Source organism: Falco peregrinus, chromosome 5 (assembly GCF_023634155.1).
Source record: "Falco peregrinus isolate bFalPer1 chromosome 5, bFalPer1.pri, whole genome shotgun sequence".
In the NCBI taxonomy this organism is placed as follows: Eukaryota; Metazoa; Chordata; class Aves; order Falconiformes; family Falconidae; genus Falco; species Falco peregrinus.
In genome coordinates, this window is record NC_073725.1 from 68156151 (window position 1) to 68183282 (window position 27132).

The 27132-nt window shown below is 66.4% G+C and overlaps 4 protein-coding genes across 5 annotated transcripts; 2 read left to right on the forward strand and 2 right to left on the reverse strand.

Moving 5' to 3' along the window:
• The first annotated feature begins 252 nt into the window (after positions 1-252).
• On the forward strand, positions 253-7374 carry HMG20B (high mobility group 20B). 2 transcript variants are annotated; one of them, XM_055805882.1, is made up of 10 exons: positions 253-635; positions 1203-1271; positions 3261-3366; positions 3639-3842; positions 4350-4470; positions 4587-4639; positions 4900-4975; positions 5269-5484; positions 5918-6050; positions 6244-7374. In XM_055805882.1, exons 2-10 carry the CDS (start codon positions 1234-1236, stop codon positions 6254-6256), a joined length of 960 nt encoding a protein of 319 aa, XP_055661857.1. In that variant the 5' UTR covers positions 253-635; positions 1203-1233; the 3' UTR covers positions 6257-7374. The 2 variants fall into 2 exon arrangements, with proteins under 2 accessions (XP_055661857.1, XP_055661856.1); XM_055805881.1 differs by having other exon boundaries at positions 630-668; positions 1200-1271.
• Positions 7375-7713: 339 nt separating this feature from the next.
• Positions 7714-10310, forward strand: GIPC3 (GIPC PDZ domain containing family member 3). Its single transcript, XM_027791575.2, has 6 exons — positions 7714-7971; positions 8439-8624; positions 8919-9099; positions 9545-9657; positions 9883-9964; positions 10042-10310. The coding sequence occupies exons 1-6, from the start codon at positions 7714-7716 to the stop codon at positions 10191-10193; spliced, it is 972 nt and encodes a 323-aa protein (XP_027647376.2). The 3' UTR covers positions 10194-10310.
• Positions 10311-10562: 252 nt separating this feature from the next.
• Positions 10563-14367, reverse strand: TBXA2R (thromboxane A2 receptor). Its single transcript, XM_005240846.4, is given in 7 exon segments — positions 10563-11034; positions 11355-11429; positions 11431-11637; positions 11640-12020; positions 12022-12135; positions 12137-12271; positions 12988-14367. Coding segments are annotated over 6 exon segments (1077 nt in total). The 5' UTR covers positions 12167-12271; positions 12988-14367; the 3' UTR covers positions 10563-10764.
• Positions 14368-19635: 5268 nt separating this feature from the next.
• Positions 19636-24841, reverse strand: CACTIN (cactin, spliceosome C complex subunit). Its single transcript, XM_055805989.1, is given in 11 exon segments — positions 19636-20152; positions 20154-20284; positions 20793-21061; positions 21229-21351; positions 21688-21880; positions 22128-22245; positions 22474-22636; positions 22719-22864; positions 23349-23444; positions 23996-24485; positions 24657-24841. Coding segments are annotated over 11 exon segments (2226 nt in total). The 5' UTR covers positions 24794-24841; the 3' UTR covers positions 19636-19792.
• Between the last annotated feature and the right edge of the window lie 2291 nt (positions 24842-27132).

The window sequence follows — 27132 nt, forward strand, 5'->3', positions numbered from 1 at the left end:
CTGGGAGCAGTGTGGGCAAGGCACAACGGTCACTGGGAGAAGTGTGGGAGTACTGGGATGACTGGGATGCCGGGATGACTATTGACATCACGGGGGCGCCCCGCGTGGGTGCGTATTGGGCTCACTGGGAGCAGCGTCGGGTACTGGAGGCACTGAGACCTCCTCTTGAGTAGACACTGAGGTGACTGGAGCCGGTACTGGTGGTACTGGGGTCACTAGGGGCAGCATGGGCAGTACGGGGGTCGGTGGGTACTCCCTTCGCGGGGAGTGCTGGGATTACCGGGAGGATACTGGGGGCGCTGGACCTCCCCGCGGTCTCCTCCCGGAACTCCCCGCCCTGGGCACAGGGGCGGACGCGCTGTGTCGCGGCCCCTTTAAGGCGCGGGCCCCGCCCCCCGGCGCTTCCCGTCCCCGGGCCGGTTGCTGATTGGCCGGGCAGGCTGCCGCGCGCACCCACCCTGACGTAATCGCGCGCGCCGTGCCGGCCGGCCCCGCCTCTCTCCGCCGCTTACCTCGAACGTAAACCCTTCCAGCCAATCCGCGTTAGGCGGCGGGCTGCGCGGCTGGGGGCGAGCGGCCAATCGGAAGCGCCGAGGCGAGCTTTAGTTTACATAATAATAGAGGGGCGTGGCCAGGTGAGGAAGAGTGGCGAAGGGCGCCGGCGGCGCCAGGAAAGTTGGGGGGGGGGGGCGGGGGTCGCGGCGTGAGTGGGGGAGTCTGGGGTGGGGGGGGCCCTCATACGGGGTGGGAGCAGTGCTGCGGGGCCGGGGGGGTGGGGAGCCCTGCTGGGGACCCCGGTGCGGGGGGGGGAGCAGTGCTGGAGGCCGGGGTCCGGGGGGGGGGGGCGCGGAGTGTGTGGGGGTCCTTGCTGGGGACCCCCGTGCGGGGGGGTTGTGGGGGCCATGTGTGGGGTCAGCCTGTTGGGGGAGCAGCGGGGGGGTGCTAGGAGGATGGGGGAGACGGGGGGGGGGGGGTTCGTCCTGTGGTCCTGTGGGTGGGGGGATCCCGTGGGGGCCTGGGGGAGGTGGGGGGCGGGATTGGATGGGGGAGGCGATGCCGTTTGGGGCGGCTCTGTGGGCTCCCTGCGGGTTGTGCGGGGGGGTCTTTGGTGTGGGGGGGTCGCCCACCTGCCCCCTTGGAGCTGCTGCAGCACCAGCCTTGTCCCCGCGGGGTGTGGGTGCCAGCTCCGGTCTGTCCTTCAGGGGTGCTGACCCGAGAGGCCCCCCCGGACCCATGGCCCACAGCGCCAAGCAGCTGCCTGCCGGGATGCTGTAAGTGCCCCCCCACCGTGCTCCAGGGCCCCCCAAGCCCTGCGTGCCATGAGCTGCCCTGCGTCACCCCAGCCGTGCCCTGGCCCTTTGCTAAGGGGTGGCCACCCTTGCCTTGGGGGTCTTCTGTGTGTTTTGGGGACCCCCATCCCTGCTGTGCAGCTCTGCCCTTGCCTGCCTGCTCCCACCCAGGGGGGGCTGCGGGGTGGGGGGAGACCTGGCATGAAAGAAGCATCTGGTGCGAGCAAGGCCGGTATGGGTGCTGGGCCGCTGTGCTGAGCTGGCATGGGGTGACACGGCTGGTGGGCTCAGCGGTGCCAGCCCACCCGTCTGGCAGAGGGGCGAGAGCGTGGGCGCTGGGGTGGGAGGAGGCGGGTGCCGGAGCGAGCTGGCCGGGGGAGGCTCAGATAAGAGGAGGAATCTTGCCTGAAATAACTTTACTTTTTCAAGCACGCCAGGAATCCGGGTTGCGGGGGGGGGGTGGGCAGAGGCGGGGGGGTGGCGGCGGAGCCAGCGGTGCTGTACGGGCATCACCGGGAATATTTCCATCAGAGCCGAGAAAGCCTGAGGCTGGCCCTGCCTGCACGGAGCCTCTGGGGGGGGGGGGGGGGGTGTTTTCCCCCAGAAGCTGGAAGAAGAAAGGATCTGGCCCCTTCCCATTGGCTTTCCTGGGAGTGGCAGGGGGTGAGGGGGGCCGGTCCGGATGGGACCCCGCAGCAGCAGCTTGTGCCAGCCGCCCGCGAGGGCCGGTGCGGTTACAGCTGCTGTCCCCGGGGGCTTACGGACAGGGCCCCCGTCAAATTAATTGCGAGGGGGGCTGGTACGGGTGGCGACCTGACAGTGGTAGGCTGGGGTCTCTGTGGGGATTTGGGGTTACACAGTGACACAAAAGAGGTGAGAGGATCGGGCTGGCTTTCAGTATGCGTTTTCTTTCTTTGCTGGGGCTTTTGCTTGGCCTTGTGCTGGTTACTGTGTCTCGTGACTTGGATGAAACCCAAGCGAGTGCTGTTTGCTGCATCTCTCGAGCCCTTGGCGGCTCCCCCCGCGTCGGGGGCCTGACTGCACGCTCCCAGCGGACACGCTCCGATGGGGCAGGAGCTGCCAAAGGATGCTAGCAGGACGGGGGCTCCGCTGTGGGATGGAGCCAGCTGGAGAAGGGACCGGGGAGCCTTGGGGAACCCCAGGGTGATGCCGCAGTGGGGCTGCATGTGCTCGGCTGGGGCAGGGTGGCTCTGCTGACCCAGGTGCCGGACACACGTCCTCCACTGAAGGCAGATGCTGATCTGTAAAGACAAGGCAGCAAGTTGGAGAGCAGGAGTCGGGGCCGCCAGCCCTGCGTTAGAGCCGCTTGGTGCGTCTCGGAGGTGGCTCCGTGCGTTGCGGCAGCGGCACAGGCAGCAGGAACCTGATGGATCGGTTGTGGCTGGAGCGGGTCGAGCGGGTGCCCTGCCCTCGTCCTCTGCCTTGAGGGTTCTCCTTACCCCTGGCAGCGCTTGTGCTGGGTGTGGATGATGCTTCCAGGTGGTGCCCCTGGAGGCAGGACCCACACCCCGTGGCAACTCCTCCCTTGCAGGGGAGGAGCAACTGGTTTGTGCTGCTTGGGAGTCCTGGAGGTGCGCGCCCAAGCCCTGGTGGCACACAGGGATGTGACCGATGCTGTTAACTGCCCCCAAGAGCAGCACCAGCAGCTCCTGGCCCCCCTACAAATATCACTGAGAGGTCCCGAGGTCATCAGTGGATCCTGGGGCAGCTTTTGTGTGCCCAGGACTGCCCTGCTGGCCCGGTGCTGGGCTCTGCTCGAGCCCCATCCCTCAGCCGTGGCCTCCCTTCGCAGGGGAACAGGGGCTCCAGGGCTGCTAGCAGGTTTGGGGGCTGTTTGGGTGGGTGGGAGCTGGGGGTTCCGACGAGTGCAAGGCCGCGTTGCTGGGGGATGTGTCACCATCACTCCCGGCAGTTTCCCAGCCCTTTCTGATGGGTACTTTCTGCCTGCAGGCATGCCACGGGCAAAGCTCAGCATGGAAACTTCCTGGTGGCCATCAAGCAGGAGAAGGGGGAGTCAGCACGGGCGAGCAGTGAGAAGCCGCATGGTGAGGAGGAGGTGAGCTCTGGTGCCTGTGTCCCTCCCCACGCAGCTCCCGGGAGCAGGGTCTGTGTTGCCCAGCCTGGGGCTGTCCTGCTCGCTCTACCGAAGCCCAGGCACAGCCGGGCAAGCCCCTGGCTGCAGCCGTGGCCTGAAGGAAGGTCCAGACCTTCCCTTAAGGGACAGGAGGCCCAGGCGGGTCCCCAGGCTGCTTCTGCATCCTGCCGGCGCGATGGCATCGTGCACACTGATCCGTGATGGGTTGTCCCTTTCCCTTCGCTGGGTGCCAGCCGGTGAAGAAGAGGGGGTGGCCCAAGGGCAAGAAGAGGAAGAAGATCCTTCCCAATGGCCCCAAAGCCCCTGTGACAGGCTATGTGCGTTTCCTGAACGAGCGGCGCGAGCAGATCCGCACGCAGCATCCTGACCTGCCCTTCCCAGAGATCACCAAGATGCTGGGGGCTGAGTGGAGCAAGCTGCAGCTTTCGGAGAAGCAGGTACCAGCCCCCAGGAGAGACCCCCAGGGCTGGGCAGCATGCTCCGGAGCCTGCACCCCAAACCTTTGTGCGTGCTCTCAGGCTGCAGTTCCACAAAGGGAGCTTGTCCCAGTACTGGTGGGCTGGTGAGTGGGAGCTGGGTCTCGAGTAGTGGGGTCTGCAGCCCCCTGGGGAGCCTGGGGCCGGGCCAGGCTGAGTGGACAGACTTATTAGTAGGACCTGTAGTGACAGGACGCGGGGTAATGGTTTTAAGCTGAAAGAAGGTGGATTTAGATGATAGGAAGAAATTCTTCACCGTGAGGGGGGTGAGATGCTGGCACAGGGTGCCCAGAGCAGCTGTGGGTGCCCCATCCCTGGCAGTGCCCAAGGCCAGGTTGGATGGGGCTGGGAGCAACCTGGGCTGGTGGGGGGTGTCCCTGCCCACCGCAGGGGGTTGGAACTGGGTGGGCTTTCAGGTCCCTTCCAACCCAAACAGTTCTGTGATTCTATGATCCTTTGTGACCATAGCGGTACCTGGACGAAGCGGAGCGGGAGAAGCAGCAGTACATGAAGGAGCTGCGGGAATACCAGCAATCGGAAGCCTACAAGATGTGCACAGAGAAGATCCAGGAGAAGAAGATCAAAAAAGGTGGGTCATGGGAGCAGTGGCTGCTGGCATCGCTGCCAGGGTCCGGCCAAGTGCTGCCAGACCTCCTGGGGGATGCTGGGCTGGCTGCTAGGGATAACTTCCTTCCTCCTTTCCAGAGGATGCAGGCTCTGCGGCGGTGAACACCCTGCTGAATGGGCACCCGCACAAGGTGAGGCCCCAGCAGGTCTGCCTGTGTGGGGGGGAAGCCAAGGCATGTGGCACTGCGGGGTTTGGGCAGAGGGAGACTCATGGGTTGTGCTTCAAGGCACCAGCTTCCCGCTGAAGCGGAGCTTGAAGCGGCTGGAGGCAGAGCATAGCTGTCCTCCCTGCCTGCCCCATCCCTGTGCCTCCTGGCTGCCCAGCCCCAGGGAGGTGGGGTCCCCTTGGGTGGGCTCAGCTCTGCCTGATCCGTCTCCTCCCATCCCCCAGGCTGGCGAGTGCAGTGACACCTTCTCCACCTTCGATGTGCCCATCTTCACGGAGGAGTTCTTGGACCAAAACAAAGGTGAGGGGCTGGGCTGTGGGGCAGGGGCTGCCGGTGCTGCAGCATCTTGCATGGGGGGCACTGCAGCCAGCAATGCTGCTGCCGGAGCAGCCTGCATCCCGGGGGGCAGGACCGCGACTGGCGCTGGGTGAGAGATCCCTGGTGAGGTTGGATAGGTGGGCCAGATCCTGGCTGGAGCCTGGGGCTTGGTGACGCTGAGCCTCCTGGAAGAGTCATGTCTGGGGAAGGAATTGGGTTTGGGATGAGGGACAGCCAGAAGGGTCACCCCTGCTGACACCCCACGGTCCCGGCAGCCCGGGAGGCTGAGCTGCGGCGCCTGCGGAAGATGAACACGGAGTTTGAGGAGCAGAACGCCATCCTGCAGAAGCACACGGAGAACATGAACTGTGCCAAGGAGAAGCTGGAGCAGGAGCTGGCCCAGGAGGAGAGGCAGACCCTGGCCCTGCAGCAGCAGCTCCAGTCCGTGCGGCAGGCTCTCACCACCAGCTTCGCCTCCCTCCCCATCCCTGGTGAGTTTGGGGCAGCTGTGGGGACCAGCCTGCTTGCTGGGACCCGGTGGCCACGTGGAGGGACGTCGTTGGGGCTTTGCACGTGGTGCAAGCAGGGGCAATGGGGTGGTGATAAAAGCTCATCTGCCAGTGGGGAAGGATCCTGGAGCACTTTGGGGGGGCTGTCTGGGGAGCCCAGGGGTGTGACAGCGAGCTGGCTCCCCTGTAACGAGGTAGAACAGGCTGGGAATGTCCTCCAGAGCCACAGCCCCAGCTGTGCCCGCAAGGCAGAGATCAGCCCAAATCCTTTTGTTCTCGGGTTCTGTCTGTGCCAGCTCTCTCCTGCTGCAGGAGAGGGTACCTGGTGCGCAGGGTCCCTTCCCTAGTCCCCAGCGTGATGGGCAAGGCTGGATGGGGACTTGCTGGCCCTGATAACTGGGCTGCCACCTCACAGGCACCGGTGAAACCCCCACTCTGAGCACTCTGGACTTCTACATGGCCAAACTGCACAGTGCCATCGAGAGCAACCCGCTGCAGCATGAGAAGCTGGTGGTGCGCATCAAGGAGATCCTGTCCCGGATAGCCAGGTGAGCTGGGTAGGGCTGGCCAGAGCCCAGGGGTCCTGGAGGGCACTGGGACCACCGGGTCAGCCTGTGGCAGGGCGGGTGATGGGAGCTGAGCAGGGAAGGTGTGGGCAGAGGGACTCGGAGTTCCTCTGGGTGGCTGTTGGGGAGAGAAGCCAGCCCCTCGTAATTCAGCTTTGCCTTCCTCCCTCTTCAGTGAACACTTGTGAAGAGGACCAGTCCCTCCCGGAGCCCGGGGCCGGCCGGACCACGGCCCTGTCCCTTGGAGCTCATGCAAGGGACAGTCTCTGCTGGTGGTCCGGCTGCTTCCCCCTCCACCCCGCTCACCTCGCTTGGAGAAGTGAGCTGGGACCCCCTCCAGCCCCGGCGTGGCTGCACCCCGTGGTGCACCGTCTCCGAGGACCTCGAGCTTCTGGGGACCAAGCAGTGATGGGGCTGAGAGCCCCCGGCTGGCGTGGTGCTGGGCGAGGTGCTCAGTGGTGGGCGTGAGCATCCCCCCTGCTCTCCTGTCAGCTTCCCGGCTCCTGCAGCTCTGCCTCGGCCAGCCAGAGACCCCCAAGGTGTCCGGTGGCCAGTTTAGTGCCTGGGGGTCACTGGCCTGGAGGTGAACCAGCCTCTCGGGGTGACCCGGGGGGTTGCTGTCACCCAGCCTGGGACAGGAGGGGGGCAGCCGGGTGCCCCGGGAGCCCCCTGGGGCTTGGTGCTGCCTCCTGGCCCCTAGATCAGCCCAGGGGGCTTCTCGATCCCCTGTCCTGCAGCAGGTGGGGGGTGGCAGGCTTTCTCCTGCCTGCCTCCTGCTTTCTTGAACCTTCCAGCAGCCCCTTGCTGCTCCCCCACGGGTGCCTTCAGACCCCTGCCTATGTCACCCTGCCTGTCACCTTGCCTTCCCCCACACCTCTGGGGCCAGGCAGGGGAGCTCCCGCACACTGCAGGGGTGAAGGCAAAAAAAAAAAAAATGGAATCAAGACCTTGATGCCGGAGAGCAGCTGGAACCGAGCCCTTCCTCGGTGGGGAGCCCATGGGGTGGCCCCCCTGCCCCAGCCCATCCTGCCTTGTGGGACCACTGTGACAGCAGCCGCGTCCCGGCCGTGCGGTACTGGGGTTGGCCGTCCCCAGGACCGCCTGTCACTAATCTCAGACTCTGTAATTAGAAGAGAGTGTCTTATTTTCTTACTAGCACTATGTCGGTCTGGCCCTGGGTTTAACCTGGGGCTGGTGTGCGACCGCTCGTCTCTCGCCGGCCGGGTCCCTGCTCTGTAGGTGACTCTCCTGGTGGCCCTGTGGCTTGGGATGGAGATGGGAGCAAATAAATGTTGGAGGAACAACCGGTCTGGGCTCCGTGTGTTCATGCTCAGAGGTGGCTTTGGAGCTGCTCCTGGCCCAGATCCCACCAGCTTTGTGGTGTGGAGCAAGGGGGGAAGGTCCCGAGCTCCTTGCTGCAGCCCCCAACCCCAGCTGGCGGGGTGGGGGGGGCGATGGGGCTGGCTCTGTGCTGGCTCTTCTCCCACCTCCTCCAGCCTGGCCAGGGCCCTTCAGAGGTGGCAGAGCTCACCTGATCCCAGGTGGGTGACCTGCCCCACCGGATCGTGTTCCCAGGCCCGGGGATCACCTTACGGCAGAGCTGGGAGCCAGCACCCATCTATAATTCAGCGGTGCGGGCAGTGGGATGCGGCGGGCGGGCAGGATCAGCAGGCAGCCCCAGGAGGGCAGCCCCATGGAGAACGGCGTGGGGCAGGACCCAGGGACCCCCGAGCCACCTGCCACTGAGGGCACCGCAGCCCCCCGACCCCCCCGTGCCCGCCCCAGGCTGGTGTTTCACACGCAGCTGGCCCACGGCAGCCCCACAGGGCGCATCGAGGGCTTCACCAATGTCAAGGAGCTCTACGCCAAAATTGCGGAGGTCTTCGGCATCTCGCCCACTGAGGTGAGGGGGCTGTGGCTGCTGGGGTGCGGGGAGGGGGCTTTGCCCCCAAAAGGTGGGGCACCAACCTGGTGGCACTGTCCGTGGCCAGCCCTTCTGTGGGTCCGCAGCTCTGGGCAAATGCAGCCTCTAAAATAACCTGGAAAAGGGCATTTTAATTTCGGGGCTGTACTGTCCCCTCCGGGGAGTGGTTGTGTGGCTCCGTGCCTCAGTTTCCCCCCAGCACGTGGGCAGGGAACCAGGGCTGCCTATTCCCTGGCTAATGCCAGCAGCTGCGTAGCCTGAAGCCGAGGGAAGAGTGTACAGGGAGCGGGCAGTGCTGGGTCCCCAGGCAGACTGGGTGTCCCTAGACCCCCCAGCACCTAGACCTGGCTGGATCCACCCATGGGTGGCTCCTGCCCCAGCACCACCAATACCCCCTGCCCTGCCCGGGCATCCTCAGCCCCTGATGACAGGGTTCCCCGGGGCAGATCCTCTTTTGCACGCTCAACACGCATAAAGTAGACATGCAGAAGCTGCTGGGGGGACAGATCGGCCTGGAGGACTTCATCTTTGCCCACGTCCGTGGTGAGACGAAGGAGGTGGAGGTGACCAAAACGGAGGATGCGCTTGGCCTCACCATCACGGACAATGGGGCCGGCTACGCTTTCATCAAGGTGGGCGTCACTGATGAGTTTCATCATTTCATCAAGGATGGGGCCTTGCCAGGATGCTGGGTGACATCCTTGGGGCCATCCTCCTTCCCTGACCTCCCCCCCCTTCCACCAGTTCTACCCTGGGTCCATCCAAGCCCTGCCATGGTGCAGTTTGCGGGGGGGACGGGACCTGATGGGGGGGACACCCTCCCTCCCTGCTTGATCCAGTTGTTAGAGGACATGGGACCATGGCGGGGTGTTTGTGCAGGGTGGGATGGGGGCTAGATCTGTTGTGTCCCCCTCCGCGGTCCCCAGAGAATCAAGGAGGGGAGCATCATCAACCGCATCCAGACGGTGTGCGTGGGTGACAGCATCGAGGCCATCAATGACCACACCATCGTGGGCTGTCGTCACTACGAGGTGGCTCGGATGCTACGGGAGCTGCCCCGGGCTCAGCCCTTCACCCTCCGCCTGGTGCAGCCCAAAAAAGCCTTCGGTGGGTCAAGGGGTGTCCCCTGCTCTTGCCCTGGGGACCCCCGGGAAGCGCATGGGGAGGCTGATCCCCTGTGGCCCTCCTGCCCTGCAACCCCCTCCCCAGGGACCGGGTGGCCCCCAGGGTCTGCCACCCCCCTGTGTACCCCAGAGCACCCCACTCCTCAGGGGGTCCCCACACCTGCCTGTGTTCCCTGTGGGTACCCCCACTCCTTTTGGTGCAGGGGCCACGAGCACCCTGTAACTGTGTGCGTCCCCACCCTGCACCCATGGGTGTCCCTTATGTCTGCACTGCCCCTGAGCACCCCTGCCCAGGCACGGCCTGCCTGGCAGGGTGCTGGGACACACGTGGTCTGGGTGGTGGTTGGGGCGGTGGGCAGTGAGGGGCAGGGGGTGCCAGGCCCTGCCTGCACCCTGACCCCCCCCCTCGCTCCCCACCTGGGGTGCAGACATGATCGGGCAGAGGATGCGGAGCAGCAAGTCCCCAAGCGAGGGCAAAGTGACCAGTGGGAAGGAGACGCTGCGGCTGAGGGCACAGGGACCAGCTGTGCTGGAAGAAGGGGTAAGACCCACCCAGAGACCCCCACCCTGAGCCCACGGGCGCTCACACTGTGCCCGGGGGGGGGGGGGGATGAACGGCCCCATGCTCCTGGGTGGCCCCTGCATTGCACCACCGCTGGGTGCTTTGCTGGGTGCCCACACGTGCAGCACCCGTAGGCACAGCTCCGTGGGAGTGTGGGGGGGTCCCTGGGCCATGCCCCCCACCCCCTGGCCCTCTCGCCCCCAGCCCAGCCCCTTTGAGGAGGAAGCCGCCCGGCGGGTGGATGACCTGCTGGAGAGCTACATGGGCATCCGTGACAGCGAGCTGGGTGAGTGCAATGGGGGGGCAGGGGGAGCCCACCCCGGACCCCCACCCACCGCTGAGCCTGCCTCTCGTCCTCCCCAGCCTCGACCATGGTGGAGGCGGCGAAGGAGAGCCCCAGCGCAGCCCAGCTTGCCCGTGGCTTGGACTCGGTGCTGGGCGAGTTCGCCTTCCCCCAGGAGTTCGTGGCAGAGGTGTGGGCAGCTGTCTGCCACCCCAAGCAGGGGCAGGAGTAGCGCTGGGGGGGGGGGGGGGGGGAGGGCAGCGGTGCCCCTCACCCCAGCCCCTTCCCTGCATCCCCAACCCCACCTGGTGCTGTCAGTGCTGGTGGGGATCCCCATCCTGCCTCCCCCCCACCCTGAGCTGCACCCAGGTGAGTCCCGGGGTAGGGGGGGGGGGGGCGCAGCAGGGCATCCAGCCCCCCCCCCACCCACAAAGGACCCCCTTTGTTCAGCCCCTAAACGTGGTGGGAAGCGGCTGTGGCTCGGCTCATTAAAGCAGAGACTGGAGGAGAAGGGCTGTTGCTTTGGCTGCTGCTCTGGCTGGGAATGGGGTCGTACCCCCCCCCCCCCCCCCCGCGAGGTGTTCACCCCAGCAGGCACAGAGAGCTGCAAAAGCTGTGTTTTATTGGGGGGGGGGGGGGCACTTAGATGGGGATGGGGGAGCACCCCTATGGCCCCTACCACCCCCCTTGAGTACCAGGCTGGGGTGGCCCATGGATGTAGGTGATAGGGACAATTAATTAACCCAGATGGGTGGGATGGGGGGGTCCTCGCCCCCTCCCGCGGTGCCTGTCCCTGGGGGCTGCTACTGCAGGACGGAGTCTGCGGTGAGCTTGCGGCGCAGGGAGGGCTTGAGGACGGGGTAAAGGGAGAGGATGGAGGGCCGGGGGCGTAGGCTGGGGTAGATGCGCTGCAGCACGGCCCGTCGGAAGAGGATGTAGACCCAGGGGTCCAGGATCTGGTTCCAGGTGACCATGCGGATGTAGATAAGCAGCATCTTCTGCGTTGTTGTGGGCAGCATCTGGATCTGGCCACTGGCCGGCAGCTGCTGCAGGACCGTCTGCACGATGAATATCTGCGGGGGATGGAGGGGGCAAGGTATCAGCAGGGGGGGTCCACACAGAGCCCATGAGCTGCTTTGGGGTGGGGGAGATGCTGAGGGTCCAGACTGGGTGTCGAGCCTGTTGCAGAGGGGGTCTCAGGCTGGTTTGGGGCACCTGCTACTGAGGAGCACCCACTCTGCCTGCAAGCGGTGCTGAGCTCAACACCCGGGGTGCCAAGCCAGGGGCCTCACCAGCAGGGATGTGGGATGGGGACCTCACCAGGAGGAGCATGGCGGGGTACCAAGACCCAGAAGGGACACAGAGGGGGCAACACCCAGACCTGGGGCCTCACCAGGAGGGGCATCCAGCAGATGGTGGCAATGATCATGATGCCCACCAGCTGCACCATCATCTCCACCTCGCTGTCCCCGGCGCCGCTGCACTGACTCCCGGTCATGGTAGACACGGCAGAGCGTCACCACGCTGACTGTGTTGAAGATGAAGGAGAGCAGCACGGAGAAGATCCCCAGCAGAGCGAAGAGCAGGCAGAAGATGACGTTGCCAGTGTCGGGCAGGAGGGTGAGGAAGCACCAGGAGCTGGGGTACTGCAGCGTGTACCGCCCCCAGCCCCAGCACCGGCAGCAGCCCCCAGCAGGCAGGAGAACCCCCACACCAGCCCCACGATGGACCAGGCGCGGCGCTTGGAGATGCTGGTGGAGCGGGAGAAGGGGTGGTTGATGCCAAAGAACCTCTCGCCAGCCATGGTGGCCCCCAGCAGCAGCGGGCACTGCCCGAAGAAGACCATGGAGAAGCCGAGGAAGTTGCAGAGGTGGCAGCCAGGGTCCACCTCAGCCCAGGTGAACTTGATGAAGTGGTAGGGGATGATGACCGAGGCTGTCACCAGCAGCCCCATGAAGTCTGTGACCACCAGCCCACAGAGGAAGACGAGGAAGGAGGAGCGAGCCTGGCTGGACAGCTTGCGGGAGGAGCTGAGCAGGACACAGAGGGCGAAGAGGTTGGGAACAGAGGCCGATAAGGCCAAAGGCCGTGGAGAACCAGGGCGAGGTGATGCTGGCCTGTGCGCCGGTGCGGCCATCGCTGGCATTGAACGCCCCGAAGCACGTGTCCGCCCGGGCCGGCCCTGCTACCGTTGGGGAGCTCCATATCCCCCCCACCCCATCCCGCTCCTTCCAGCAGCTTCAGGCGCCCTCCCGGCTCAGCTCCATGGCGTGTGCCCTCCGCCGCTGCCGGCACTGATCCTGCCTTGCCCTGCGGGAGCAAGGAGGCAGGTTTAGGAGGGGTCTGCCATGCGCAAGCCCACCCATCGCCCATCCTTAGCCTGCAAAGATGGGGCACCGCAGGGGTGGGGGAGGGGGATGCCACACCAGGACCACGGCCCGCGCTGGCTGGCACCGCTCTGGGTGCAGCAGCAGCAGCAGCAGCAGCAGCAGCAGCAGCAGCAGGCGTGCAGGGCCCCAGCCCCACAGCTGGATGGGATTAACTGTCCCCGGCTGCAAGCCACATGGGGCTGCTCCACGAGACTGTGACCCAGCGTGGTGGGTGTCTGGAGAAGTGTGGTGCTGGCAGCTTGGCTCTGATGGTACCGGCTCCCTCCTGCCCCGGGGGACGTGGCCGGACACCTCCAGGGCCACCTGCCCTCTGCCTCGGCATGGGGGGACCTGCCCTGAAGGATGGGGAATGCAGGCACAGGGCAGCTGCGCTAGGGCCGGATCCTGACACTCCAAGCCCCCGCCCTTCCCCCTCCCCGCCCCCCCCCCCCCCCCCCCCCCCCCCCCGGCTCAATGGGGAGAGGCCCCATGCCCACAGCGAGGTGGGGAAACTGAGGCACGGGATGGGATGGCCACAGCTGGAGCTGTGTGCTGCACCCCCCTGGCACCGGCACTGCTGCCAGGCCACAGCCATGGGCCACGCAGCTGGCGTGCACGTGTGACATCCCCATTCTCTGTGTCCCCCCCCTGCCCTACCACAGCTGCAGCTGAGGGGTTGTCCCCGGGACACCGGCCGTGGCGGGTGCACGAGGAAAGCTGCGGTCGTGGGCAGCCCGGTCAATGTCACACTGGCTCGCTCGGTGGTGACCCGGGATTGGGAAGCATCCAGCATCTGGGAAGCCGCAGGGCTGCAACCTCCATCGCTAATTAGTCCAGGCTGCAAATGGGGTGATGTGGGAAGGGGCAGAGGCATGGCAACAGTGGGGACCAGACCCCCTGCGGGAACCAGACCCCTCCTCTCCTCCTGGGACCCATTTCTCCAGGCTGTGGATGTCCTTGCCAGCCTGTCTTCCCCGTCCCCACGCTACTGGCTGACCCCGTTCCCAGCCCAGTGGTCCCCACGGAATGCCCAGCTGTACCCTGACCCACCACCTCCGCACAGACCCTGCCCCACCCCGTTGTAGGCGTCCTGGCACCGCTGCCTCCCCCTCATGCAGGGTGGCACTGCCACCTGCCCTCCATCCCCATCTCCAAGACAAACCTCAAGCCAGCCCTGATCGGCACCAAACGCAGCGGCTGGTCCTGCATCTGTGTCCCCGTGTCATGGGTGAGCTCCGCGCCACATCCCAACAGCCTGGCACCCACCACTCACCACCCCCTCCCAGCCCCCGGTGCCAGGGCACCCACAGGGCTGGGAGCCCCCTCGCACACCCGAGGCGGGTGCTGATCCCACAGCCCGTCCTGGGGCTGGGATGGGGCCAGGCATTGCACCATCCCCCGCCGGGGCCGCATCCAGGCAGGCTGCAGGACCGAGGGTGCTGGCACCCCCCTGGCATGGCAGCACCTCTGCCCTCCCCCTGTCCCCAGCTGTACCACGGGCTGCTGGCGAGCAGGGAAGGGGCTGGGGGTGGTGGGGGCACATCCCCATCCCTGTCCACATCCCAGCGCGGGCGGCTGGCCCAGTGTGGTGGTGATTCACTGCCCCAGCGCGAGCATGGCCCCACTTTTTCCACGAAACAAGAGCGAAAACTTGCTGCTGTTTGTTTTCTCGGATCCCTGAGGGATGGTGGCGGTGGCCCCCAAGGCGTCGGTCCCCTTGAGAAATGCGGTCAGGCCTCTGTGTGACAGTGCGACGGTTCCCTGAGGAGCCACCAGCCTTTCCTGTGTCCCCTGGGATTCCCCTCCCTGGGAGGTGGCAAATTCCCCCCCTGCCCCACAGCGATGCCACAGCTCGGAGGTCCCACTCTGGCTGTCCCTTGCCACGTGCCTGCCCACGCTTTTGGGGTGCTGTCCCCAAGTGGGTGCTCCCCCCGCCCCAGGTTACTCCAGCATGGCTGGGGGGCTCGGGAGCCCACAGGGCGATGCTGACCCATCACCCAGGGACTCACAGCCATGGGATGCTCCTGGCTGCTGACTGGCTCGGTGCAGCAGGACCCGACCCCCTCTCCCCACAGCGTCTGGTGGGGGGGGGGGGGATGCACCAGCCCTGGCAGCTCCATGCTGCACACCCCAAACCCTGCTATCACCCACATCCCCCGCCATCCACCCCTCCTGCCCTGGCACAACCACGACCTGGACCCTCACCCACCACCAGCTGCCAGCAGGGCTGGGGACACCAGGTGCCACCCTGCGCGGAGCTGGCTCGGCCAGCCTGGGACCGCGCAGCACTTAGAGGGAATCAAATATTAAAGAGGGGCCTTTTAGTGCCAGCGCAGCTGGGAGCGAGCTGAACCCTGCGCACACCATGACGGGAAGGGGTTTGTGTGGGGGCGGGGGGCTCCTCGCTTGATGTCTCCCCGCAGGAGGATGCTCGTGGGGATGGCAAGTCCTGTGGAGGAAAGACCCCAAGCCTGGTGCTCATCCCTGCCAACCCTGTGCACTTGGGTTTGGGGCTACTAGATCCAGCAAACCCACCTCCCAGGGAGATCCCATGGGGGCGAGGGTTTGGCTGTGAGCAAAGGCAAAAGGCGCTGGGGGAACATCCCCATCTCCGAAACAGGCTGTGGAGGCTGCGAGGCGGCGGCGGGGCCAGTGCGGGCACTAATGGGGTTCTTGGCACGGGGTGAGCCCGCGGGCTGGCGTTACACCGCAGCTGCACCCCGGGCTGCCCTGCCTCCACCGGGCACGGCTTCCTGCCCCGGCCACATCCGAGGTTAGCGAGGGAAAGGCAAAGAGACATGAGGAGCGCGGGAGGCTGCTCCTTATCGGTGCAGCTCCCACCCCAGCCCATTGCCTCCCCAAGCTTCCTGGGGCAGCACTGGCACAAGGCTGGCAGGATCAGGCCGGGGTGGAGCTGGCAAGGGAGGGTTGGGGGCAGCGCGGCACCGCACACCTGCAAAGGGACCCCAAACCAGGTGTCCTGCACCCCACATGCCCCCCCCCCCCCGGGTTCTGGCACCCAGGCCGTGGTGCTCAGCCGCAGGGAGCTGTGCAGAAGATGCCCTAGTGCGCTTGCATTTGTCCCTTCTGCATCCAGTCCCTCCTCTTCGCTTGTTGGACCTCTCCAGGGACAGCCCCGTCCCACCTTGTCCTGGAAGGACAGGGACTTTCTCTGCAGTACCCCCTCTGCCTCCCCAGCCTGGTGGCCCTTGCGCAGGTGGTCCCACGGGATGCCAGGGCTGGATGTGGTCCCACCACCAACCGCCCCCCCTTCCCGGCTGGGGCTCTCTGGGCAGCAGATCAGCTCAAGGCCATCAGCTGGGATGCGAAAAGCAGCGGCCACGTCATGGGGACAGGGACTTCGGCAGGGCCCCAGCATCCGCCCCCGGCCCCACAGCCACCACAGGGACTGCGGGGGGAGCTGGCCTGACCCGGAGCAGGGACCCCCGCGGACCCCCGGGGCACAGGACATTCCCGGGGGGCAGGGACGACGGTGGCTGTCCTTGCCTGTCCCTGCTGTGGCCATGCAGAGCTCCCCAACCCGTGCACTCCCGGAGTGGGGCAGGGGGGTGGCGGGTGGGGGGGGGTCGCCCTGGGCCCCCCTGCATGCAAGGGCCGGTGCTGTGCCCTCAGGGCGGCATGGGGGGGGGGAGGGGCAGCCCGCAGCCCCCGCGCTCCCGGCCGCAGCATCGCGGCATCTCGAGGGCTTGGAAGCTGCCGCTGGGCACCCCCCTCCGCCCCCCCCAGCCCCTTTCCCGGCCCTTCTCGGACCCCCCGGCGGGATGCGCTGCCGGGAGGGAGCGGGCCGGGGGCTGCGCGGGGAACCGGCTCGGGGGGACCGGGACCGCCCCGGCGGGGGGAGCCCCGACAGCAAATGCTGGTGCCGGGGCGAAGCCTGGGACGTGCCGGCCCCGGCGACCCGGTCCCGGGACAGGCAGCCGAGGGGGGGCACAGCGGGGGCACCGCGTCCCCGTCTCTCCCCGCGCCTGGGGGTCACCGTCGTCCGCCCCCCGGAGGATCGCAGCAGCTCTTCGGGTTTCTGCGCAAAGCGGGCGGCTGAGCCAGCGCCCCGCACCCCGTCCCAGCGCCCCCCGCCCCGCAGCCCCCCTCCGTCCGGCCGCCCCAGCCCTGCGGGCTCCTTGCCCCCCGCAGCCCCCCGGCCCTACCTCCCAGCGGCGGGACCCGCCCGGCGCGGCTCAGCCCGGCTCGGCTCAGCCCGGCCCCACGGGAGGGCGCGGGGGCAGGGCCGGGCTCGTAGCGCCCCCCGGTCCCGCCCCACGCCCCCCGCCCCGGCCCGGCCCCGCGCCGGCGCCCTCCCCCGCCCCGGACGGGGCTCCCGGGGGAGGGGCGCGCCCCGCCCCCCCCCCCCGGCCCGGGCTGCGCCCCCCGCCCCGGCAGCACCGGCCCCCAGAGCCCCCGCGCCGGCCCGGGGCAGCCTCGAAGGCGCCGGCAGCCACGGGCCGGGCGGGCCGGGGGCGGCCCCCCCCCGCACCTGGGCCGCGGGGCTGCGGGCACGGGTGGGCCGGGACCCCCGCCCCGCGCCGCCCGGCTATATTTAGCGGGACCGGGCCCTGGTCCGGGTTACTCATTTGTTTACCCGAGCAGGATTCCTGTGTCTGGGGGGGGGGGGTGGGGGTGTCAGCCCGGCCGTGCCACCGCCCCGTGGGACGCGCACCGCTCCGCCGGGCTGGGGGGGGCGTCCCCGCTGTCCCCCGCAGCGGGGCCTGAGACTCCCCGGGCCGAGGGTGGGGAGAGCCGGGGGTCCCGGCAGCGTCCCGGGGTGTCTCCCGGAGCCGGGGGGGATCGCACCCCGGTTTTCCCCGGCCCGGAGCTTGGCGTGTCCCTGCCCACGGCCGCTGTCCTGGAGCGTGGGAGCCATTGGAGGGGACACGCCACCACCCGCTGCTGCCCTTCGTGCTTTGCTGGGGGGGCCAGAGCCCATCCCTGTCACCGGCGTCTCCGTCCAGCTCCAAAGCACCGAGTGCCCACCCAGGGGTGACACAGGGGCACTCCATCACCGAGTGCCCACCCAGGGGTGACACAGGGGCACCCCATCACTGAGCACCCACCCATTGGTGACACAGGGGTACCCCATCACTGATCGCCCACCCAGGGGTGATATGGGGGCACCCCATCACAGCCAGCGAGGCCGGGGCATGCGGGCAGCTGGGTGATGCTCAGAGGCCTGAGTCCCTTGATCCCTCGGCAGGGAGCAGGGGCTGTCACAGCAGAAGTCTGAGAGGGGGGTGACACCGGTCGGAGCCGGGGGGCCACCCGCAGAGCCGGATCGTGGCTGGCCCTGGCAGCGGGAGCGTGCCACCAGCAGGAGTGGCCCCACCGCAGCAGAACCTGGCTCAGCAGCCGGATGCCGTGCCTGGATGCTGCTGGGGTGTGCCAACCCTCCTGCCCTCCAGCTGCACCCACAGAGGATGTGGGCGCGGGGGTGCTGGAGGAAGCTCTGCACCAACCTGCTGCCACCCTGGCACGAGCCCGGCCGAGCCCCTGTCGCTGCGCCCAAGAGCGGAGAAGAGCCGTGCCCCCCCAACCCAGCCCTCGAACCGTGAGGCAGAGGAACGAAACCGGTTCCCCCCAAAATATGGGGGAGAAGTGGAGAAGAGCCCGGGGAACAGGCAGGGCTGGAAAAAAACACCCAGGGCTCCAGCCGGATCCAGCCACTGGGCCGGCCGTGGTGGGTGCCCGGCTGCGGCAGCCCCCCGGGCTCCGGCTCCATCCACGGCTTGAAGTTGGGAGTGGGGAAAGGGCAGCGCCTGGGCGGGGACATGGACCCTGCTCAGGCTGGGGATGCAGCGGGATGGTTTTGGGGGGTTGCCCCCACTGTGTGTATGCCCGGCAGGGAAAAGGACCGTGGGCAGGGGGCTCTGCCAGGCAGTCAAGCAGGGAGGGCACCCAACCACTGCCTTTGGGGTTGGAGTTTTCTCCTTATTCCCTCCGAAGTCATCCTTGGCCAGACCCTCGCATGCTTCCTGCACTGAGCTCAGGCCCTGAACATCCCCCGCGCCAAGCAGCCGCTCAACAGCTTTAAATAGCCCACAGGAAGGAGATGCCGGGGGACACGTCCCGTCCCGACACAGCCGCTGGCCCCAGGGGTGTCTGGCAGGATGGGGAAGGGGCACCTGCATGCGGGGCTGGGCTGGTTGGGGTCTCCCCCATGCCCTGCCACTGGGCAGGCTGACCCAGCGCGGGTGGGTGGCTCTGGCAGGCACAGGAGCCCGCAGGGCGTTTGCAGGGCTGGATGGCAGCAGCAGGGCAGGGTGCCCCTCCTGAGCTATGGGGGGAAACGACAGCCGCAGGGCAGCCCCCGAGGCCGGGGAGCCCCCCCAGCAGGGCAGAGCAGAGGGAACCTGGGCACCCCCCAAGCCGTGGGGCTGTACGGGGGGGCAGGATGCAGTGAGGCCCGCGGGGAAGGAAACGACCTCGCTGTGACAGCTCATGGCCAAGGCCAAGGTCTCCCGGCTGCGCTGCTGGGCATTACTCATGCACCTCTTCGGCACCGAGGGGGGGACACCTCGAGGGGCCAGAGCTGGTGGGGTTGGGGCCACGTGGGGGCACCCAGACGGGTGCAGCTGCCCCCCAAGGCCATCACCTGGAGGGATCAAGGCCAGTGAGTCCCAGCTCAGCCCTCAAGTGCTCCCCAAAGTGCCTGAAACCCACCCGAGTGTTGCTCAGGACCCCTGGGAACACCCTCCTCCACTGCCCAGCAAGAGCAAGAGCTGCTCAGGCACTGGGTGGGTGGAACTGCAGCCACGGAAACCGGATTTTCCCCTTTAAGGAGATATATCCCATCCAACATCCCTCTCCTCCGGCTGCCGGACGCAGCCGTTGAACCCTTTCATCCTGCAGCCAGAGGCGAGCGAGCGAGGTGGCGGCGCTCCCAGGCTGTGGGGAAGCTGGATCCCAGGGGGAACATGCCAGGAACGGGGCCACTCAGGGCAGGGGGACCGCCAGGGCAGGGCTGTGCTCATGGAGCAAAGGGTGCTGTAGCTGCAGCTGGGAAGTGTCTGGGCTGGACGGGTCTGGCACTGGTGCTGGGAGCACGTGGGGCTGGGAGGAGGCTGGTGTGGGGCTGGAATAGGCGACGGAGCACACAGGGCTGACGGCACGTGGGGAGGGGGTGACACACCCCAGAGGTGTAGGGATGAGGACACCCACACACACACTACTCAGCCCCCAGAGGAGGAGGGGAGCTCCCAGTGCTGGCCCAGCATGGTACTGGCAGGTGATGACATGCAGGAGAGCCACACGGTACGGAGCAGCGTGGGGTGCCCACGCAGAAGATCCCATGGCTTAAACAACCCCTATTTATTTATACCAAAGTCTCAGGGTCCCTCGGGATAAAAGCAAGGGCAGAGAAAACCCTCAGGAGCAGTGCTTGTGACAGGGGCTGAGAGCCCCCCCTGCCCACCCCCTGTGCCAGGGGGGCTGAAGGGAGTTGAGCAGTCCCTCATCTGCGGTATCGGTAACGCTTGAAGTGGAACCAGAGCTGGAAGATGCCGTTGGCAAACTGGCAGCGGAAGCCGTGGCGGTGGGAATACTCCCACTCCCGGTTGACGATCTTGAAGGCGATGTCCTCGTAGGGCGGTCCAGCGTGGAAGCGCAGGATGGCGAAGTCCTTGTTGTCCTGGCAGGCCTCCAGGAAGTACTCGGGCGTCGAGCGCTTGTCGATGAGGTCGGGGTAAAAGATGTTGAACTTGTAGCCCTGCACGATCTTGGGGGGGGGGTTGTCAAAGTCATAGTGGGTCTGGTTGTACTTGTTCCACTCAAAGCCCGTGTGCACCCGGTTGAAGAAGCGAGGTTTGCGGGGGCCGGTACTTGTCAGCCCAGAGATAGGCTTTGCCTGTGAGGGGCATTTCCACGCTGAACTGCGCCTCATCTGCACCCATGCCCTCCTTGGCCTTACGGAAGAAGATGTCGTCAGCGCTCTCAGTGGCATCACCTGTAGGGAGGAGAGGCGATGTCCAGTCCTGCAGCCAGGCCTGGGCTGTGGGGATGCTGCTCCCCAGCGTGCAGAGGGAAGGAGCAGCAGATCCTGGGCAGGGGATGTGGAGCTGGGTGTGGAGATGCGCACACCACCCTGCGGACTCTGGGCAGGCACCAGGCTGAGCTGTGCTGGAAAACTCATCCACAACACTCCTCCCACTTGCCCGCAGCCCAAACAGCTCGGTGGTGCGGCTGGGAGCGGGGAAGGCTCCAGCGCAGGTACCCATGGGGAGCACCAGCAGTTTGAGCCCCAGCTCCCTGCTTTCGTCCAGGTCCTGGCACCCTTCCCGGCCTGGGTGTATCCCCCTGCCAGGCCAGCTCTGGATGCATCCTCCAGATCCAGCTCCTACTCCCCCTTTTCCAAGGGTAGCGTCCCCCTCCAGCCCTGCCCCCCAACGCACACGCACACCCTCTGTGCCGCCTGGGAGGCCGGTGAGCGCAGGACTGGCCCGGGGGGCTCCTACCTGTGACCTGGAGCTGCTGACGCAGAAGCAGCAGCCGATGCGTGTCCTCCTCAGCCTCCAGCACATGAGCGTCGAAGGGCAGTTCGTTGGCGCCCAGCAGCCGGGGGCTGTACTTCCCTGCATCGTAGTCATCCAGGCTCTGCTGGATCAGGTCCTCCTCCATCAGCACAGCTTCTCCTTCTGCCTCTCCTTTGGCCTCCGCATCCTGCTCGGCCTCCGGCTCCGAGGATGGCCCTGGCTGTACCACGATGCCCTCCTCTGGATACAGCCTGCAAGGAAGAGACAAGAGAGAACTGGGACGGGGATGGTACCCTTGTTCTCTGCTCACCTGAGGTCTCTCTACGGAAGGATGGGAACACAAGGCCGCATTTTCCGTCGCAGGTGCCCCGCGGGAGAGGCCTGGATGGCTGTGCTCTCCAAGGAAAGGGCTGTGTACCTGTCACTGGGGGAGGCCGGCTCCCGCTTGATGATGGGGAAGAGCGGTTCGCTCTCCACACCCTGCTCCTGCTTCAACTTGTACAGCTTCTGGCGCAGAACATCCTGGTGCCGCTCCCGCAGCCTGTGAGGAGGAGATGAGCCATCAGGTCCCACCCAGCAGAACCACCTCATGCCCTCGCTGCCCAGAGCTGTGACACTGCCACGCTGGGTAGATATCTGCTGGGTTTTGTACGGTTTTGGGCTTAATAACCTTCCAGTTTGGTTCCCTCACTGTAAACATCATCACTGGAGAAGGGAATGATTGTCCAGCCCTTTTCCCCTCTTGGGAGAACGAGCCATCTCAGAAAAGGTATAAAACACCTCCACCACCAACTCTGTGCCTCCCCCACTCTGCTCACGGTGGTGTCTGTGCTGCCCCTTCCCACAGCCCTGGCCAGGGGACAGTCCCTGCTCTCACCTGGCCCGAGCCATGTAAGCCTTCAGCTGCTGCAGCAGGCTCTCCCAGTACCCAATGTCAAGGTTGGGTCCTCCTGCTCGGATCTTGCTCTCGATGCCCTGGTACAGCACTTGCAGCTGGTTGTACGTCTTCCCCTTGAACACGGACTGCACGTCTGAGCTGACGGAGGCGTTGACGCCATCCCGACGCTCTCCTGCACAAACAGGCAAGGGCAGCCAGTCAGTCTTCGGGTGCTCAGCCTGCGTCACCCAGCCCAGGGTTACATCTGACAGCGGAAGGCTGGACCGCAACAGGGGATGGCTACCAGACGCACAACCTCCATCCAGCTGACCCCAGAGAACTGCTCTGAGCCAGAGCGCACACGGCAGACCCAAAGCCCTGCTTTACCCGCTGCTCACGCTCCCCTTGACACTCACATCAGGCTTTTCCCTCTCACTTACCTGGTCCTCCTTTCCCAGAGGCCTCCAGTTTGCGGAGCTTGGCTATCTCATCCTCTGTGATGATGGTCATGTCCCTCCAGAAGTCCACATTCTTGCCTTGCTCCAGCTCCATGTAAACCTGTAGGCAGGAGACAAGCAGGAGGACATCAGGCACTTGCTCCGCACCGCAGGCGGGGAAGCAGAGCTGGAGTGGGGAGGGGGGACACCCTGAGCTGCTGCCCCTCAGCCATGCATGCTGAGGCGGGCGGGAGGGCAGGAGGACAGGCAGAGGTACAGGCAGCCGGGCAGGAGGGCAGGAGGACAGGCAGGAGGAACGGGGGCAGCATGGGGACAGCAGCACTGGCACCTGGATGTCCTCCACCAGATCCTCCATGTCGGAGACAGTCAGACCGTTCAGGAAGGTGTAGGGCTCGTGCATCTCCACAGCCAGGTCATCATCCTCCGCGCTGATGTACTTGGCCAGGAGGTCAATGGGTTTTGCCCTCCCATCCCGAATCCGGATCTTAGACCTGGGTGAGAGGAGGGACAGTGAGCAGTGCCTGCCGCCCTCTGCTCCCTGGCAGGCCCGTCCCCAGGAAGCTGCACACCCACCGCAGCTTGGCCTGCTGCAGGTGGAAGTTGTCCTCCTGTTCCTCCCAGGTTTTGAAGTGTTCCGCCTCTTTCTCCCGCTGCAGCATCTCCAGCTCCTGCTCACGCATCGCCTTCTCCCGCTCCCGCTCCAGGCGCAGCTGCTTCACCTGCCCAGGGCAGAGGAAGACATGAGGTCACTGTGGAGGGGGCACCCACTCAGGACACCCGTTCAAGGACAGAGCCGTAATCCTGCTTGCTGAGCTGACTCAGCTCCTGCAATTGGTGTAAGGTTCCCGGGGAGCCAGGAGCCACGCAGGAGGACAGCCAGCATGGGCCAGTGGGGCCGGGCTGCTCGCTGCTCACTGCCAGCCCGTCGGAGGACAGGGGACACAGGCACAACGCAGTGGTGACCTGGCACTTGCCCTCCTCAGCACCACCTGAGCTGGACACAACCCCAAGAGAAAAAGCCTTCTCACCCTGGCACAGCAGAAGTCAGTACGCTGTGTGCCCCGTGCCCAGTCCTACATCCTACCGCCTACGGGCACCCTCAGTGATAACAACAAGGGGAATTCCAGGTGAGCAACTGGGAAAACTGGGCTGTCTACAGGTTTCTCTGTCAGACAGTGGGAGGGAGGGGACATCTGAGCCCACCTTCTGCAGCTCCAGCCGATTATCCTCCTGGATTCGCTTGTTCCTCTCCTTCAGATCCTTCTCATCCAGATGGCTGATCCCTTTCTTTTCCAGCGCCTGCAACAGAGTGGCCAAGGGTGGCCATGAAATCCAGCGACCTCTACAGCCCCTCGCCAGCCAGCAAATGCCACCACATTCACCCGCTTCTGCTGCTCTGGTGAGCCCTGATCCTGTCGAAAGTCCCCAAATCTCTCGCATCCTACTCTTGAAGCCCCTCAGTGCCACTTGGGCTGAGCCCAGGGAGGCCACCTGACCTGGTGAGTGCCAACAAACCAGTAAACACTGCCCAGCACTCAGTCTGCAGCTCCCAGCAGGTCTGTGTCCCCCTCCTGCACCCTGACGCCCCTCCTCATCCCACAGCCCCTGGCTACAGACCTTGTTCTTCAGGAGAAAGGGGGTAAAACACCCCTAAGCTGGTCAGAAACACACAGCCGCTGCCCTGGACAAAACACTTTGCTCTCCTGTGGCTGCTCTTAGTATCAGAGGTCCTCCCTCATGCAAACGTCCCCTCCTGGACACCCCAGTGCTGCCCAGTTCGGTCCCAGTGCGGCCAGAGGGGCACAACCTCCTGCCAACAGCCCCCCCGGTGCGGGCACAGAGGAGCTCACCTTGCTCCAGATGAAGGTGCCCAGCAGGTTGTTGTCCCCAAAGGGATTGTCGGTGTTAGTGTAACCCATGTACTCCTCTCCCCACCCCATCTTCTCCCGCTTCTTCCTCTCCTTGGCCTCCTTCTTGGCCAGCCGGCGAGCCCGTTTCTCCTCGGGTGTCTCCAAGGCCTTCATGAGCGCCGCCTGCTTCTTCTTCTCCTCCTTCAGCCTCAGGCGCTCCTGCAGGCTCAGCTGCGGCCCCGGCTCCTCCCGGCCCCGGGAGCGCGGTGGGGAGGGCGAGCTGGCCAAGGACACCGACGACCTGGAGGCATCTCTCTTCCTCTGCCGCTCCCGGCTCCGGGCCCTCCGCTTGTCCCGCTCCGAGCTGGAGCCGGAGGAGCGACACCGGGACCGCGACCGGCGCTTCCTCTGGCTCCTACGGTGCCGCTCCCGGCTCCTGCTCCGGCTCCTCTTCTTCCTCCATGGCTGCCTCTCGCTGCCGGACTCGGAGCTGGGGGAGCCGTGTGTCAGCGGGCGGCAGGCCCGGCTCCCCGCTGCAGGCCGGCCGGAGGCGGGAGGGCCCGAGCGCGGCCCCCCGCCGGTGCCTGACCCCCGGGCCTCCCCCGCCCGCCTTCGACCCGGCCCCGCGGCCCCCGACCGGCCCCGGCCCGGCCTCGCTCACCCCGAGCCCGGCTCCCGCCCGCGGCCCCCGCTCCGGCTGCGCCGCCGCCTCTTCCGACTGCCGGAGCGCTCCCGGCCCCGCTCCCGCCGCGCCGAGCGGGACCGCCGCCGTGCCGGGCTGCGCGACCCCGAGCCCATGGGCGGCGGCGGCGGCGGCTGCGGCTCCGCCCCGGGGGCCTTCGGCAGCGCCCGGCGCGCAGGGCCTCCCGCCGGCTGCCCGCCCCCTGCCTGTACCCCTGCCCGCCCCCTGCCTGTACCTCTCCCCGCCCGGCTGCCCGCCCCCTGCCTGTACCCCTGCCCGCCCGGCTGCCCGCCCCCTGCCTGTACCTCTCCCCGCCCGGCTGCCCGCCCCCTGCCTGTACCCCTGCCCGCCCGGCTGCCCGTACCCTGCCTGTACCTCTCCCCGCCCGGCTGCCCGCCCCCTGCCTGTACCCCTGCCCGCCCGGCTGCCCGCCCCCTGCCTGTACCTCTCCCCGCCCGGCTGCCCGCCCCCTGCCTGTACCCCTGCCCGCCCGGCTGCCCGCCCCCTGCCTGTACCTCTCCCCGCCCGGCTGCCCGCCCCCTGCCTGTACCCCTGCCCGCCCGGCTGCCCGTACCCTGCCTGTACCTCTCCCCGCCCGGCTGCCCGCCCCCTGCCTGTACCCCTGCCCGCCCGGCTGCCCGCCCCCTGCCTGTACCTCTCCCCGCCCGGCTGCCCGCCCCCTGCCTGTACCCCTGCCCGCCCGGCTGCCCGCCCCCTGCCTGTACCTCTCCCCGCCCGGCTGCCCGCCCCCTGCCTGTACCTCTCCCCGCCCGGCTGCCCGCCCCCTGCCTGTACCCCTGCCCGCCCGGCTGCCCGCCCCTTGCCCGTACCCCTGCCCGCCCGGCTGCCCGCACCCTGCCCGTACCCCTGCCCGCCCGGCTGCCCGTCCCCTGCCCGCACTCCTGCCCGCCCGGCTGCCTGTACCGGTGCCCACACCCTGCCTGTACCCCTGCCCGCCCAGCTGCCCGTACCTTGCCGGTCCCCCTGCCTGCCCTCCCACCCATTTGCCTGTCCCCCTGCCCTCCCGCTACCCAGCTGCCTGTACCCCTGCCTGCCCTCCCACCCCGCTGCTGGTACCCCCTGCCCACCATCCTGCCTGGCTGCCTGTCCTCCTGCCTACCCCCAAGCAGCCCCCACAGCAAGACACCCCAACACCCCCTTTTTTTTCTCCTTTTCTTCCTTCTGACCCCCCAAAGCGGGTCAGGACCGGTGGTGAGAGAGAGGAGGCAGAGCCGCGCGCAGTGAGCACAGCACAGACTACAGTACGCTTTATCACAGAGCCGAGGACAGATAGCATCAATTTACAGTTCTCTGGAAAAAGGTCTCCTCGAAGGGGGGGGGGGGGAACCCCTCAAAACAACCAAAAAAAAAAAAAAAAAAAAAAAAAGAAAAACCGAAAAAAAAAAAAAAAAAGCACTCATGACTTCCCCCCGCCCCAGAACAGAAGAGAAACATGACAACATCCATGGGTTGGCATCACGCCTCGGCCGCCAGCCCCCCACGCCCCCCATTACATACATTCGTTACACGGCGCACGCACGGAGCGGACACAGGACACTGGTGGGAATATGAAGAGCCAGACCGTACTGGGGGCTGACGTAGACGCCAACTGAAAGCAAAACCAGACACGATGGGGTACACCTGAGCCGCAGCTTTGGCCTCGTCCTTCTCAGAAAGAGCCGGAGCACGACGGTGGCTGGGAATGAGAGGGGGGAACGCCGGGCTGTGCCATGCTTTAGGGGGGCCCGGGAGGAACCGGGGGGATGGAGCACCAGCGAAGGCCATTGTGCCCGTGCCAGCCCTGTACCCAGCCCTACAAGTGCTCTGCCTCTGCTAAGAACTTTCCCAGAGCACAAATTGGGCAAGCGCGGCCGAGCCGCTCACCGCAGAGGCAACGGTGGCCAAAGACTGGAGACTCCGGGGCTCCACACGACCGGAGCCTGACGGCGAGCACTGAGAGATGCTGGTTTTCCCTTGCCAAATTCATACCCTGGCAGGCAGCAGCCACCGGCGCTTTGGTGAGAGCCAGAGCCAAAAGCTCCCCAGCAGCCTCAGCCCAGGCAATGCTGTGGGCACAGCCGAGGGTCCCGGCTAGGATGATGGGGATGAAGGAGCAGTGGCAAACGGCTACACGGGAACCGGCTACGTTGCAGGGCTGCCCTGCTGAAATTTTGGAGTGAAAGAAACGTGGTGCTTCCTTCCAAGGATGGAGAGCGCAGGGCATTACACCAGGGATGGCAGCTGCCAGCGAGCCACTGGAGGAAGCCCTGACATCGAAGGTACAGGGCAACTTATGCCTCAGGTGAGCTGGAGGGACATTCAGACCCAGGACAGGCACTATTCCCTTCCCCACAAAAGCACTGATGCTCTTTCCTGTGGGCAAGACCTACTCGTGCCCTCCTCTGACTGGGCGTCCTGCCGAGACAGCGGTGCCAGCGCTGGGGAGATGCTCCCT

Coding starts and splice junctions, on each gene's coding strand:
- HMG20B (XM_055805882.1), top strand. CDS start 1,234: ATGGCCCACAGCGCCAAGCAGCTGCCTGCCGGGATGCT. Junction 4,640..4,899: donor TGAATGGGCACCCGCACAAG/GTGAGGCCCCAG, acceptor CCCATCCCCCAG/GCTGGCGAGTGCAGTGACAC. Junction 4,976..5,268: donor GTTCTTGGACCAAAACAAAG/GTGAGGGGCTGG, acceptor CGGTCCCGGCAG/CCCGGGAGGCTGAGCTGCGG.
- GIPC3 (XM_027791575.2), top strand. CDS start 7,714: ATGCGGCGGGCGGGCAGGATCAGCAGGCAGCCCCAGGAGGGCAGCCCC. Junction 9,658..9,882: donor CAGCTGTGCTGGAAGAAGGG/GTAAGACCCACC, acceptor TCTCGCCCCCAG/CCCAGCCCCTTTGAGGAGGA. Junction 9,965..10,041: donor CATCCGTGACAGCGAGCTGG/GTGAGTGCAATG, acceptor CGTCCTCCCCAG/CCTCGACCATGGTGGAGGCG.